The following is a 14,813-nucleotide window of genomic DNA, read 5'->3' as shown; positions in this document are numbered from 1 at the left end:
AAGTTACTGGCTCGCACCACATGTGGCCTAAGCTCGAGATATGACCATCGGCATTGCTTCGAAACCTTCTAAAGAATTATACGAGAGAACAAACCGGTTCCAATAAAACCCAAAATGGATATAAATTAGCGCGGGAACCATAGAGGAAAGAAGAAACTCACAACTTAATTGAGTTTAGCCGATTTTTTTTGTTAAACCCTGACACAATTGTGGCTTCAAGAATCAATCAGTTTTTATATCCGTACAAATCCTTATATTTTCAAGGATACGCCACAATACCGATACTATCCGCGTTTGCAGTGATCCGAAAAAACACAGATGCCTGCGCTCTGTACATGGGTGCAAAACTCAGTGTAACAAATAATCGAAGGTTTAATTCAAGAAACAAACAATTTCATCGTTCACTATCGTACCTGTTGTTCACAGCACGAAGAAAAGCCGAAGAAGAGAAGCTAAAGAAACCGTTCCAGCCCTTGTACATCACGTGTCCTGATGGCCAGCACGTGCAATACATCAATGACGACTGTTATCAGAGTAAAGATGAAAGGGGAGGGGTGGTGGTGAGACAGAGCTATCCCGTCAGGCCACTCGGGCCCGCCAGAGAAAAACCCGCGTCAGAAGAAAATTCACGGACCGTAATGACCGATGGGACTGTAATAAAGGTGAGTTATTCCAAGTTATTTTGATAACCACCGATTCGTGGTTGCATGCAAATTTTGATGTCGGCCAGAATTTGTCCCGACCAATTTACTTACAATGGAAACAAAGCTGGAGTTGACGTTGTTTTGATACAACGTTTCCTGCTTTCTTATGCAAATTATGTTTTTCTTATGCTAACAGGTATTTTCCAGCATAATTTCCATAAGAAAGAAAAAAATGTCCGCCTCGGCTTCATGCACTTTCACTCACAGGTCAGACTACTAAGCCCACAGCTGTAAATTGGTCAATTGCTGAGAAACTAACGCCAAGCTCGAAGTCGTGACAAGCCTTACAAGATGTCAGAAGTTGCATGGCTGTAGTTAACATGGGCTTAAAGAAAAAACTGATTTCAAATGGAATCATACAAAAGTTAAATAATTTGGTGCACAACTTTAAGACCGCCTTTAAACGTTCGCCAAACGCTTTTAAGTCGTAGTTCCTTTTTAAGAATTAAGCCACCTTTCGTCACAAACTACTGTGCGTGATTGTGGTTTTAAAGAATCCCGTGTTTAAAAGCAATTAATTGTTCCTGTTTCTTTTTGTAGTTTTGTTTGTTGACGTTTTTGTACCTTGGTGAACTTTGCTTACAGTTTAGTTTGATTTGATGATATTATTTTGTACGGTTGCAGTGTATCATCAACTGCCTTGAAAACGTAAGGTCTATCTGCCACGCAGACGACACTAATGTATCTGACAATGCTCGTTTATTTGCAGCTTCTTACTGATGGCAGTATCCAGGTCCTGTTTCCGGATGGTGCAGTAAGCAAGTGTCAGTCTTACCCGGTCAAAGCCCCCCCAGCTCCTCCTACCAGTAAACCAACTAGTGCAGTTACTAAACAGGACCCTTCCCTAGCTGCTGCGAGAAGGAGCCTTCGTGGGCCGTCATTAACTCATAAGCCCTCCGAGGAGCCTTTGGTGCCTGTGATTGCATTACCTGAGAAGGTTCCGGAATGGTCCAGTACGGGAATTGATGGGAATAGAGTTTTGACTAACTCTGATGGAAGCCACGTGACCATTCCTGGGGTGCATTGCTCGCAAGCCACGTGCTCTCAGAGTGGACAGGTCGGTATTGAATACATAGGGGACTGTACATATAAGAACTTAATTTTAGGGCCTGAAGCATCTACTACGGCGACGGCTGGAAAATGGTATAAGAATAACTGCACTTGCGTCACACTTGTTGGACGATTTCTTTGCAATCCAGATCACAACTACGTTACGAAATTTCGTAAAGGTTAGGAAATTACTGAATTTGAATGCGACCCTTAAGATTAAATGCAGTAAAAACAAGCATGTGTTTCAAAAAAGGTGGGGGACTTGAAATCTCTCTGTAAGAAGGATTTTGACTGCCATCGCCGCCCTGATTATTGAGGTTACTTGACACTCACATGGTTTAGTTTGAACCCTTTCATTCTACTTGGGATCCTATTCACACTCTAGAGTTTCGTAAAACTTACATTCTATTCCCTTAGATTCTTAAAACGCGTGAAGATAACGTTGTCACTGTGGATCGGCCGGACGGAACACGGATCGTCGAGCACGCCGACGGAACACGCATAACAACATTGTACGAGCAGGTTCAACAAGAAGTACTGGCCCCGGATAACGAAACAGGCGAACAAGCTGAATACTCTGATATCAGCAAAATGTTTGTAAAAGTAGAGTGCCCTGGATTTGCTACTGTGATATTTGACACTGAACTGGGTTCCTGTGAGACTGTCTGGGGTAACGGCACGAGGCTTCAGACACAGGCGAATGGTGTGTCTGTGCTGCACAGGCCGGATGGTACTCAGTTGCAGATTGGTGTGAAAGGTAAGATACGAGAAGGGTTCAATATCCATTTAAGGGTCTTTAACCCTTTAACTCAGAAATGATCGGCATGTAAATTCTCCTTGTAATATCAATACATTGTTCAACAGAGAGGTGATAAGAATAGGAAAATGTATCAGCTAGAGTACAGTAAAAAACGGCCACTAAGAACATGCATTTTCCCAAGTTAGTCAAAACAGGTTCTTACATAAATGGTAATTAGCATAACTTTAGGCTATTTAGGTTCTTAAATAGGTTCTTATTTTCTGAAGAAACAAAACACTGTGGCTAAGCGGTATTCACCTAACTTCTTAAATAATATCTGCATACCAATACATTGCAGTTGGAGTGACTTCCATGACTGTTTCAGAAATTCAGTCCATCTTCTTCAATCTTCCAGAAATATTAAATGTCGTTCTCTGTCTGTTCACTGACAAAACGATAGCCACTGTATGTTGCATTACCAAGTTATTCATTATTGGACGATTAACATCAATCTTCCAATAATTACTGGAAAAATGATGTAAATCCTATATATATGTTAACCGTTTGGCTTGTGCTCATGGAAAATTGTTAGTTTCGGATCGAAGCCAATCAGAAACGAAAAAAAAAGTATGTTTTACGAATGATAAGATCACTTTTTGCCTTCTCTTTTCAGGCGTTGTATCTTACTATACCCGTGACACTCAATGCAACACGCAAGCTAAATCTGAGCCCGCGATGGATGAGCAAGAAGCACTGGTGGGCGTATATGTCATGCGCACCACAAGCCAACGCTGCTGTGAAATGACAGACACTAGAGGAACCCATTTCACTGTCATGTCAAACGGAGGAATGACGGTAAACAAGGCGGAAACTAGGGAGACTACAACAGAGGAATCAGCTACACCATCAGATGAAACGGAGAACAAAGAATCGAAATCTTCCGAGGCAGGTCCCTTACAGAGAGTCACCGTGAGCCCTTTAGTACCTCGTTTCTTTATCATCCATGCGGACGGCACAGGTTCTGAGCTCTTACGCGGTCTTGACGTGAAGGAGTACCTAGAGCGCGCTGAGAAAGATCCCGCTACCGCTGTACTGAAAACCCCCTTGGAGGGACACCCTGATGTTTCAGGAATTACTGTCTTGAAACCTTATTCAGGTAAAGGATGATTTACTTTTTTTGTTACCAGCTTCAAATCGTGACTGGTACAACGTGTTATTAAAGTTCATGTCTTTGGATGTAGTTCAGTTGTACCCTGCGAGAAGAGCTTCCTTTTGTGTTCTTCTTGATCGAGGAGGTGAAAAGGAGGCTCTCAATGAATCACGTCGAGCTTTTCAGGTCGCCGCAGCCCGAATTTTTGGACTAGTCAATCTTGTTTTCTCTCGTCAAACTGGTATAGTCGAGTGCAGGCTTCCGTTTGTTTGTTTGTTTTGTATTTTAACGAATTTTTATTTTCTTATGTATTACATGTTTTCACACACTGACTTAAGAACACGTAGAAAAATACGAAAAAAGGAAAAGAAAACTAAACATATATACATCGCAGACTCACACACAATTACATACTGACAAAAAAGAAAGAAAGAAACCCTTCCCAGTACCTTCTTCTCTATTTACATGAATTTACATGGCCTCCGTTTGTTGAAAAACCGATTCTCATAACCGAGCCTCCTGAAACAAGTGCACGGCCATTAGGCCTCGGTTCGAAACTATATCCTAGCAACATGCTGCCTATGCTCAATAAAGATCTTACTCGATTCATTTAGGCTTTTTCTCGAGTACGCCAAAATCTACCCTGCGAGCAGAGGCCCTTCGATCTTCCTAGATAAGTCGGGAAAAAGAAGTGACCTCTGGCAGCCCTTCCTCTTCCTGACTTAATTATCTAGGAAGATCGAAGGGCCTCTGCTCGCAGGGTAGCCAAAATCGAGCCAGCGAAAGAAAGATTCTGCTGGCCGGGTGGTTTATTTGGTGCTGTTAATAGTATTTTCTGGTGACGTCACAAACCGCCATGGGACGTCACGCTGCATTCTGTTGCAAGTATATAATATTTATACTTACACTATTACACAATGAAACAGCACAAATTATGTGATAGGAAAACTCCAAGAAACTTATGAATTACATTACATAAAAAAACGGTTTGACTACAAAACTGAATTGAAGCAAATTCGTATCATTTGGTAAGGCGGCAGAACGGGATCTTGCATTTTCTGTCCATTTGTCACCGACACACTAAGGCCATGTGTTTACACTACACTTGATAGGCTTAGCGCCGTCACGACAACCATACCGGATAGGGATCCTGTGACGCGTAAGAACGGTGATTTCGGCGGAATTTCTGTAACAGAACGAAGCTGCGCCGCGCCTCTCCGCGCCGATCTGTTAGAGTGGAGAGTCACATATCGGACGGGTTTCCATACTTTATCGGATAGCTTTTCGTGTCGGTGTTAAAGTGATAGTGGCATCTCCACGTTTTGGGCATCCCCATTCCCAAAACCCTAGTGATATGGGCAACTCATTCTCATATTACCTTAGTGATTTAGGTTAGAGTTAGGGTTACAGGGGATGCCCATATCACTAGGGTTTTGGGAAGGAGGATGCCCAAAACGTGGAGATGCCCATATCACTGTGACATCGGCAGAAGAAGCTATTCGACACTAAAAAACAAGAAGGAAACTGGGCCCGAGTTAGCTTTCGCAAAGACTTCTGGGATCGTTACTTGGGACGCGCCGGTCTGCTTTTGGTCAATTTGCTTTCCCTGTCCCTGGTAACAATCCCAGAAGTCTTTGTGATGGTTAACACGGCCCAGTGTCTTTCTCGTTTCTAAAGTGGTGAATCGGGTAAAGTGTGAACATAGTCTAAACCAATAAAACCAAAAGAAATCACAGTTGATTGTCATTTTCCACTTGAAAAACGTCTTAAAAGTAACCTTTTTGGCAAACGTTTTAACGTCCATGCGTCTGTTTCATCTAAGTGATAAGCGCTTGGGTATCATCGCCTTGCTTGTGGAATACAGATTCCAGCAAATTTTTTATGTGGAATCCGGAATCCAGGGCTTTGAAACCCTGAATACAGCTCAAGGAATCGGAAATTCCAATAAAGATTGGAATCCAAAATCCAATTTCCACTGACAAAGAATCCGGAGACCACAGCGTTGAATCCAGAATCCAAGACTGTCTTGGATCGCCTTGCGTCCATAATTCCCTAGATGCAATTTGTTCTTATTAAATTTATCCCAGGAGTTACTGGGAACGACTTTGACGTTTCATATTTTCCAACAGGTGGAACCGGGAAGATCTGGTTTACAGAAAAGGATGAAGAGGTTCTCATTCCACAGGGTCTGAGAGAGAGGGACTTTAAACTAATGCCGTCCAGGGAACAAAAAAAATCGGGCCCTGTTTTTGGCACTAATGCTGGTAAATACTACCTCTACTTTAGCTTCCACTTTGCTAACTCTAAACCTCAGATTAATGTCTATGGAATCATATCGAGAGTTTTCTGGAAAAGGAACATTGTTCGCGCTTTCCCGCCCTCTTTTCCTAAGACACGACAGCGCTTATTCTATGTTACGTTTCAACAGTTGAACGAGATGATTGTCCTCCGTAATTAGCTTCAACAAATATATGCTATTTGAGGCGAGCAAAAGAAACTTCTAAGCAAAACTAAACCTAATGTTGCTTTAGAAATTGGAATTTTCGCCAGCTAAATAACAGAAGCAGCCTTGATGGATCGTGATGAATATAGGCTTAGTCTTCAGCCTTGGTTGTCTCGATGCGCCCTCGGTACTCCCCACTCGTGTGGAGAGTACTGCTGGCGCATTGAGACACCCCAGGCAGGAGACTGAACCCATGATGAATAGAAAGTGATAAAAAGAACCAAGTTTAACAGGCGGGTAGGAAGTAGGAACTCTCGCTACCGTGTTTGTCTCGTGGGAGAGTATGGGGGAAAGTGAGCAGGGTTCAGTCATCATGAGCCGCTCGCAATATTCATCGCCCGAAGTAGCTCTCTTTTGGCAGTCACTTACGGGCGATGCTTTGCTTGAAGATTTTCTTACGGACCACTAAACGGAACAACTCGCCGCACATTGAAACATGCTTTGTTTTATTTGATTCTAAAAAGCCGAACTCTTAAAGGGAGTATTTTAAAGAGAATTCCGTTTTATGGATAACGTACCGAGAACCTTAGAACTGAAGCCTTACCCTTGTCTTACTTCAAAAAACGTTGCAGAGATTTTTACAGGAATAATATTGGGGGCATTGATCCTGATCGTCCACCTGTTACTTGGGCATGAAATCATAGTGCAGTCTTTTTTCATAGTTAGTATGCAGTAAAATGGATTTAATTAATAAAATTAATTTTATCCTTGTTTTTTAAGGAAAAGGTCTTAATGTTGGTTCCATTGTGAAACCAGTTCCTGTGCCACAAATCACTTGTCCTCAGACTCTTGAGTTTAGACAGTTGATCCAGTACAAACCATTAACCATGGAACAAAGAAAACAAATGAACAAAGCCATGGATGTTTACAGGGATTTTATGGAAAAGAGGCAGAAAGATTTGGATCGGTTACTGCCACAAGATCCTCGAGAGGAGAGTGAGAGAAGCGCAGCAGAGGAGCTGGCAAGTTCACTAAGATCGACTGCTATTTTAAGTTCATGATTTTTTGTTAGAAAAATTTCTCTCTTTAATCTTTGATTTTATGTAAAAAATTTTATTTATAGCAACTTCACCCTTCCTTTACAGGCTAAACTGAAAGAGGACCAAGAAAAGGAAGCAAGGCTAAAAAGTGAAGAAAGTTCTTAATTTGCTACCCTGTTTGCAGTTGCATGTAGCTCTTTATTTACCTTTGCATTTAAAGACATTCACCGACATTGCTTCTTTTTCACAGATGTTAGCTTGACGGATGATGTAAGGAATACACTAGAGTCACTTTCTAGTAAGTTAAAAATTGGTTTTCTGTTCTGTATCGTTATCGTTAGTGTTATACCCTGTCTTGTCTTTTCTCAATCGCGTTCCTACTTGTCTCTCTTCTTTCCGTTCCGAGGCTGGTTCCCTTTTTTCAGGTCCTGTGGCGCAGACTGTTATAATAAATTGTTACCTGAAATCTGCTGCTTTTTCCCGCTAGAATCTATCCCATCAACATTTTTCCGACCGCAATATTTTCTCTTTTCTTTTCATTCTTTATCTAGACAAAACGAAAACTGAAAATATCTCCACTCAGTACGTGGATGAAATAACACCAGTCCCAGCTCCCCGACCCCCACCGCCAAAGTGGAAACGATCTGCGTTCGAGTGGGAGCGGGACCGAATAGAACTGGCTGAGCTGGATTATGGGAAGCACGCCTTAAGATACAAAGAAGTTCCACCATACTTTGAAACAACACAAGGTATTTGTGATAACCTCTTTTAAGTTTTGTGTTTAGTCCGTTTTCTTGTTTCAAATGTTCCACAATTTTTTCCTGACATACTGCTAAACTAACTTGAATTTGTATGTTGTTTAGGCCAAGAGTTTCTTAAAGGAATTGATAGTCATCGATTCCCAGATATGGAATTGTTAACGTCTGAATTAGCCCATCAGACCCGTCATCCACCCCCTGGAGAGAGCAGCCCTGCTGAAACGCCGGACATTGTTATACACGAAGGAAGCGCGGCGTCCGAGAGAACAGGTTAAAAAAAATACGAGAGTAACTGAAATACTATTTATTCTTGTGATAGATTGTCTGGGAAGTAGTAAGCAAACTTGGAGTTCTTTTATTGCTTTCGCACAGGTGGCGAAAAAGCCTCGTCCAGCCTCGACGTACCCCTCCCCAGTCAAGATTTATCAGCAGAGGCAGAGACACTCACACTTGCCAACGCCACTGGTGAACCTAGCGCAACGCCTAACAGCATAAGACCTACCAACCCTACCCCTGCACATGCCACTGGCAACGGTACCCCCACCCCTGTGCGGCCAACCAATCCTACACCTTTACAGGCATCCACAACTGTTAATCCTCGTCCCAGCAATCCCACGCCTAAACAGGCGTCCGAACCTCTGTCACAGGAGTCGCCTCTTCACGGGGACTCACCTCAATGGACTACTAACTTAGAGTCCGTTCAAGAAGTGGACGTTACTTCCTCCATGGGGGAGGTGGTTGAGGGTCCAGTCGAAGCAGATGACCCGGATGACGTGGACAACGTTCCTATGTTTTCGGGTATGTTCATTTTGTTAGTGGAATTTTTACCCGTCGCCCACAGCGATGGCGAAGCGAGGGGAATCTTTGAAACAGTGAAAGATAGTGGAAGACACCTTATTGGTACTTTATTTCGTGATTTTGGGGTGACAGTATTTCGCGGGCTTTTAATTTCGCCATTTTAATAGGCAAATGGGAAAAAGAGGCATTAAATTGCGCGATTGATTTAAGCGTTCTAAACTTCATTTTAGTTTTTAAAATGTCTGAACCTTTAAGAATTTCTAGATAAATTGGATCAAGCAATGTTTGAAATCTTTGCAAATTACATAGATATTAAACTTCGCGGGTCTTTAATTGCGCGAATTTTTTACAATCACGAAGAACGCGAAATTATTAAAGTACCAAAAAGGTACGTCTTTTTATAGCTTAACAGGTTCCATCTGGATCGGGCAACACTGGAATTAAAACTACGCTCTGGGTGCTAGACAGGAGATTTCACATGCCACAAGAGTAGTCAGCAGCTGACTGATCATCATGCGCTTAAAAAAATGACAGTTTCTGTACTCGACTTGGTTGTAAACAAGTAGCCAAAATGTCCTAGCCCTTCAATCATTATCCTTCCTGTTTTGATCTCATTCGATCTCATCTGATTTTCTCATTTTAAAATGCCTCTTTAACAACCGTCATTAAAGGAGTTGTGTCACGAAATTCAGCCAAATTAGGAAATTACAAAATGCCAGTTAAATTAGGAGAAACATAAAAATAAGCGCTGAAAACTTTAAAGGAAGGTTAAAATAACATAACAGAAACAACAGATGTCACGGATGGGCAAAACTGAAGAAGATTGAAACGGATTGAAATTAGGATTTTGTTCAAAACTGTTCAGCCTAACAGTTTTTCAAGGTTGATCCCTGCTGCTTGCAACTTCAAAAATAATGCTCAAAAGACATATTTGTTTGTCTCGGATCTCTGATTTTGTCATTTGCACAGCTATTGAGCGCGAGTAATTGGCGAAATTAAACAAAATGATCTGGACTGCCGTGACACAACCGATTTAAGATTAATATGACCTTTACTTATCCCCGGTAGTCCGCCATGCCATGAAATCCTTTTCTTCCCAGTACTGAAAAAAGACACCCGAGCAGCCGATCGCCGTAAGCTTATGATCTTGTAAGACGGGAACGCGCCTTTAACTTTCATTGCTGGAAGAAAATGTCATTTTCTTCTCTCTATCAGCGCTATTTAGCTGCAAGTTGTTTACCTTTGCATTGTTGTTGATTGTACCCCAGCTGATTTGCCACAAGTTGGTCCGAGGAGTTTGTACTTTGATGTTACAGGCGATGCTAGGAAAGAGAAAATAAAGCTTCCTGCCTGTATCAAGGGTGGCAAACCAGGAGCACTCCCTAATACGCAGGTGTGTTGAATACACAATAAACAACCATGAAAGCAGTAGCATGCATTCATTTTACCAACTTAGCTGGGAGAATGTCGAAAATGTTGTAACAAGAGGGGGATACTCAACAAAGTTTTATACCGAGAGCCCCCCCAATGTCCAATCTCTTAGCCTTATATATGCCATTTCTGACAGAACAGGTACCCCTTTCGTATACCTTCCATTGACAAATGGTTCCCCTCTCACATACCTAGGTTGGAACTTTGCATCCCTTTTAACTGCTGTAAATGTACTGTCTTTACAATGTGAGTAAATCAAACAAATAAAACTTTCTCGACTTTTTCACTTTTTAAAATAAAATCCTTGTGTTAGCCCTTTTAGATCTTTATAGAGACTAAAATGACAGATTTCCTTACACTTTTTAAAATACTTCAACTAGTGGAATCCCTATCCTTTCATATACCTGATGCCTTAAAAAAAGGTGCCTCTTGCGGGTGGAGGCTCCCCATACAGGTCATTATAAGGAGTACCCCCCGGGTACAACTAAAACGGTCCTTTCTTGTTTTCAGTTCTCTGAAGTAGAGGGGCTCGTACGGCGGCGTGTCCAGACGGTGTCCGTGGCGGGCGGGAACCTGGAACAACTTGAAACCCTCCGCGGGTTTGAGCTCTTACCACCCCAAGTGTCGTTTGGAGTCTTAAAGGAAGGATGTACCTATGTTTACAGTGTGTTGCTGAAAAATATCGGCATCGACAGCTGTCGTTACAAAGTCAAACAGCCGCCTCCATCAACTGGATTACGAGTTCTTTACAAACCTGGCCCAGTAAGTTTCGTTCTGCCTGGTCTTATTCTTTAGGCATTTTCCGTTAGTAGAATAACTTGAATTTTGAACCTAGAATCACCGGGAAACACTTTTTGGAAGTAGATATGTAAATTAGCTTTGGTGATTATTTCCTTGTCTGTTTGATGACCAAACCTGTGAGCCTTGTGGTGTGTTTTTGTAGACAAACTACCGTAAATTTCCTAGCTTAACGATACCACGAAAGTAATAACAGCCTGATATACGGTTTCGGGACGGTTAACACCTGGTGCAAGAAATACATTCTGATAGTAACGATACCCCCTATACATCAATGACCCCAGAATTGGTTCTGTTCCTTGTTATTGCTCATGTAGGCAAAGAAAGAAACTGAAACAATTGCTCCAAGGCTTATAGTCATGGTCAGCATGACAAGATTCAAAATGTGGTTTACGAGAACGTTTTTTTTTTTAGCTTTAAGAGCAGTAACACTTCATCTGTGCTCGAATACCCAGAAAAAGACGAAAAATTATCGGGCATTAATTGTGTTTTGATTTCATATGTAATGGCGTTGTTTTCATTACAGTGTTTGCTACAAGTTAGTGTGAAACTTACAAAACCGTGAACACCAGAATTATTTATGGAATGTTATTATGCTGCAAGAAATTAGCCAGTAAGGCACGAGATAACTAAACCGCAAACAGCAACAGTAATTAGTTTGTAGCAGGGATGTCACTAAGATTTCAAGTTGCCGGGTTAATTCAACATGTTGGCGGGGAATATAACAGCCAGGAATTTCTTTTAGGGACTGGTCAAAAAGTATAGGGGGGGGGGGGGTGGGCCGGAGCAGAGAGGGGGTAGGTCATGAGGTTTTGAGCCTTGTGCAAGGGGTGGGTCGTGCAATTTTCAGCTACCCTTAGGGGGTGGGTCACCCTATTTTATTACATAGATAAGCACTAACTACTAACGAGACAGTTGACCACACTCGTTATATAAAACACAGGCAGCTGGAATTAAATTGTTAAAATACTCACAAACCTGTTGTGTGAGAAAAATGCAACGGGTGACAGGCCGCACATCCCGTGAACCCTTTGTTAACCTTTTTTTTTTTGCTCTAACGAGCATGTCCTTTAATGATTTTCCTTTTTTGTAAGGAAATGATTGGTGGTTCTTTAAAAATTTATTAAAGTTATGGCTGGTTTTGTACAAGATTCCATTTTTATTATTCAAGCTTCCTTTAAAGTAGACACTGAGGGCTGGTATTGTGTCACAAATGGCAATATTTCTTTTTCCTCCTTGTATGTTTTGTTTTAGGAGTTTAGACTCGTTTTTGTAAATTTTATTTCTGATAGTAGGTCTTCTATCAAAGTTTGTGGGTAGCCTCCGTCCATCAAGCGTTTTTTTTTTTTTAAATTTGAATTATTTTCCTCAAAGGTTGTTTCTGAGGAGTTTTTTCGTAGGATTCTCAAGGCTTCTCCTTTGACAAATCCTTTTTAACACTTGGAGGGTGACACGAGGTGAAATGTGTGTGCAAGAAGGTTTCCGTTTGTTTAAAATGTATCTTTGCATCAAGGATAGATTTTTTCTTGAATCTTGTGCCTTTGTATACGACTGTGTCTAAAAATGCTGCATCTCAGTGTCAAATGTTTCGGCCATGAATTTAGTAGTTGGGTGATGTAAGTTTGCTTGTTCAATGCAGGCTTCGATGTCAGGTTTACTCATGTCCCATAGGGAAAAGATATCGTGTATGTAGCATTTCCAAACTGTTGTTCTAAAGACAGTTTTGCTTAGAGTTGTTGTTTCAATATATGTCATGAAAATATTGGCAAAGGAATCAAAACTGCTGTCTTTGTGCCCATTACAGTTCCATGGTTTTGTAGGTAGTGCTTTCCATTGAAGTGGAAGAAATTTTCTTTGAGGATTAATCTAAGAATTTCCGGCAAGTAATGTGTAGGAATGGGTCGTCTTTATAGAAATTTTCATATGCTTTGTGACAGACAATTTCAATATGCCCTCGTTTTGCTGTATATTTGTGTCAAGACTCATAACGTCCATGGAAACAAGAAATGTTCTGTTTTTCACATTTGTCTTTTCAGTAAAAGGTATGATTTCTGTGATTTTGATATTGGTTGTAGCAGTGTATCAACAAATTTGTCAAGCACAGAACAAGGTTAGGCCATCCTTTTTTTCTCCGTTTACCGTCGTCCGACCGACCCAAATTTTTGGCATTTTTAAAAAAAAGGTAACGACGTAGTTACACCATTTTTCACTTGAAATAATTCTTTTAATCTGAAAAATGAGCATAGTAACAGCACAGAGAAAAACAAGAACAAAAACATGAACATTTTTCACAGTATATTGTACATTTTGTTAATCCAAATATGTGAATGTTAACTTTTAATGTCTTCCTGGGGTACCAGGGCCTACTATTCCGAGACTTCTTGTGATTTTTTTTTGAAGTTTTTTTTTTCAATCCGACCCATCAACCCAATATCAGGAAATGCATTCGACGGTAAACGAAGAGAAAAAAGGGGATTGCCTTAGAGGAAACCAAACATCCATGTTTTAACTAGGGGGTGGGTCATGCAATTTCCAACCTTGCTTTAGGGGTGGGTCAGTCATTTTTGTGCCGAAGGGAGGGGGTGGGTCATGTGTTTTTTATCAACCACATTTCCAAATGCTCCGGCCCACCCCCCCTCCCCCCCTATACTTTTTGACCAGTCCCTTAGTGCTATGTTTCTTCCGTTATTTTCCTATGAACGTAGACGGAGGCCATATTCATGGTAGATAGTAGCCAGGGAAAATCCCCCCGCCCCTTTTAATGACAGCCCTGTTTGTGGTGTGAGGTTTGCTTACGTATCCTGAACTCTGTTGTAATTGGCCAGTGTCTAAGTTTGACAGTAACAGTTTTTAACTCGCAAAAAATCAAACTTCAGAAAGCAGTCACCCCTGCAGGATGCTGATTCTGAGAGTACTTTCCGAGTTATATGGTTTGTGCATGACTTATGTTGCTTTCATATGCATAGAGGCACCACAAAAACAAGATTCCGTTGAATCTCTACACCCTCTTAATAAACAGTATCGTGTTTTCTTTTTCTCCATTTCCGTTTAGGTGGCGGCTGGTATGAGCACTGTCTTGGATGTGGAAATATTTGCTGTGGCAGTGGGGGTAGTAGGAGAGAGTGGAATGGGCCACGTAGGACATCACATTGAGATTGGCACCGAGACTGACATTCTGTACCTTCCAGTTACTGCAAATATCCTTTTAGTATAGACATCTCTTTTTACTGCAAGGCACGGAGTGTCCTATATATTTCTGTTGACACAAATGATTCCCGTTCTCAAAGGTGAGGCAGGGATTGTGGAGTGGGTTGGCAGTTGAGCCTGCCAGCTGACTGGTTCTCGCCCCTCAATATTAAGGCACTAGTTTGATTCTCGGTTCCGACATTTCTATCGGTTCTTTGCCCTGCTCCGAGGGTTTCTGGATTTACTTCCTTTACAAAAAAGTAAAATCTCCGATTTGGTCGGGGAGGGGGTTACCCTCATAAAACAGAAATCAATTGAAACTACCCTTTGAGGTGGAGCTGGAATTTTCTACTTGGGTTCGTCATGCGGGTCTACACGGATTTCCCAGTGAAACCTATTTTGCTTCAGTGGAGAGCATCATTTGCTAAAAAACCCACCAAAGAAAAAGGAAAGCACGTTAACACCATTCTTGTCACAGCAATCTTTGCGGCAAAAACTGTATGAAGAAACGGAGACCTGGGGCCCGTTTCTCGAAAGTCCCGCTAACTTGTTTTATGTTGATGAAATTTTCAATAATTTTAAAATGATACAATGAAGCTATCAGTTAGGGAAGCAAAATTGGCTGGTTTTTGCGCGAGAACCTGTGCTACGATTCAGCAGGTTTTGCTTTGAAATGAAATTACCAGTTATTCAGGAAGCAGAATTGATCGGTTTGT

The 14,813-nt window shown here is 41.4% G+C and overlaps 1 protein-coding gene across 1 annotated transcript in view; it reads left to right on the top strand.

Moving 5' to 3' along the window:
* Window positions 1-14,813, top strand: part of LOC140921463 (sperm-associated antigen 17-like) — a 30,790-nt gene that overhangs the window by 15,489 nt on the left and 488 nt on the right. The window contains exons 14-26 of the mRNA XM_073371469.1: window positions 427-662; window positions 1,414-1,761; window positions 2,172-2,511; window positions 3,167-3,649; window positions 5,773-5,907; window positions 6,867-7,139; window positions 7,377-7,424; window positions 7,678-7,875; window positions 7,990-8,154; window positions 8,257-8,682; window positions 9,951-10,075; window positions 10,624-10,875; window positions 13,964-14,108. Of these exons, the coding sequence (XP_073227570.1) occupies window positions 427-662; window positions 1,414-1,761; window positions 2,172-2,511; window positions 3,167-3,649; window positions 5,773-5,907; window positions 6,867-7,139; window positions 7,377-7,424; window positions 7,678-7,875; window positions 7,990-8,154; window positions 8,257-8,682; window positions 9,951-10,075; window positions 10,624-10,875; window positions 13,964-14,108 (3,174 nt within the window). The remainder of the gene's footprint in view (window positions 1-426; window positions 663-1,413; window positions 1,762-2,171; window positions 2,512-3,166; window positions 3,650-5,772; window positions 5,908-6,866; window positions 7,140-7,376; window positions 7,425-7,677; window positions 7,876-7,989; window positions 8,155-8,256; window positions 8,683-9,950; window positions 10,076-10,623; window positions 10,876-13,963; window positions 14,109-14,813) is intronic.

The sequence above is a fragment of the Porites lutea genome, chromosome 1 (genome assembly GCF_958299795.1).
Source record: "Porites lutea chromosome 1, jaPorLute2.1, whole genome shotgun sequence".
Taxonomy (NCBI): domain Eukaryota; kingdom Metazoa; phylum Cnidaria; class Anthozoa; order Scleractinia; family Poritidae; genus Porites; species Porites lutea.
The sequence above is the reverse complement of the archived record's forward strand: the minus strand, read 5'-3'. Positions and strand labels throughout refer to the sequence as shown.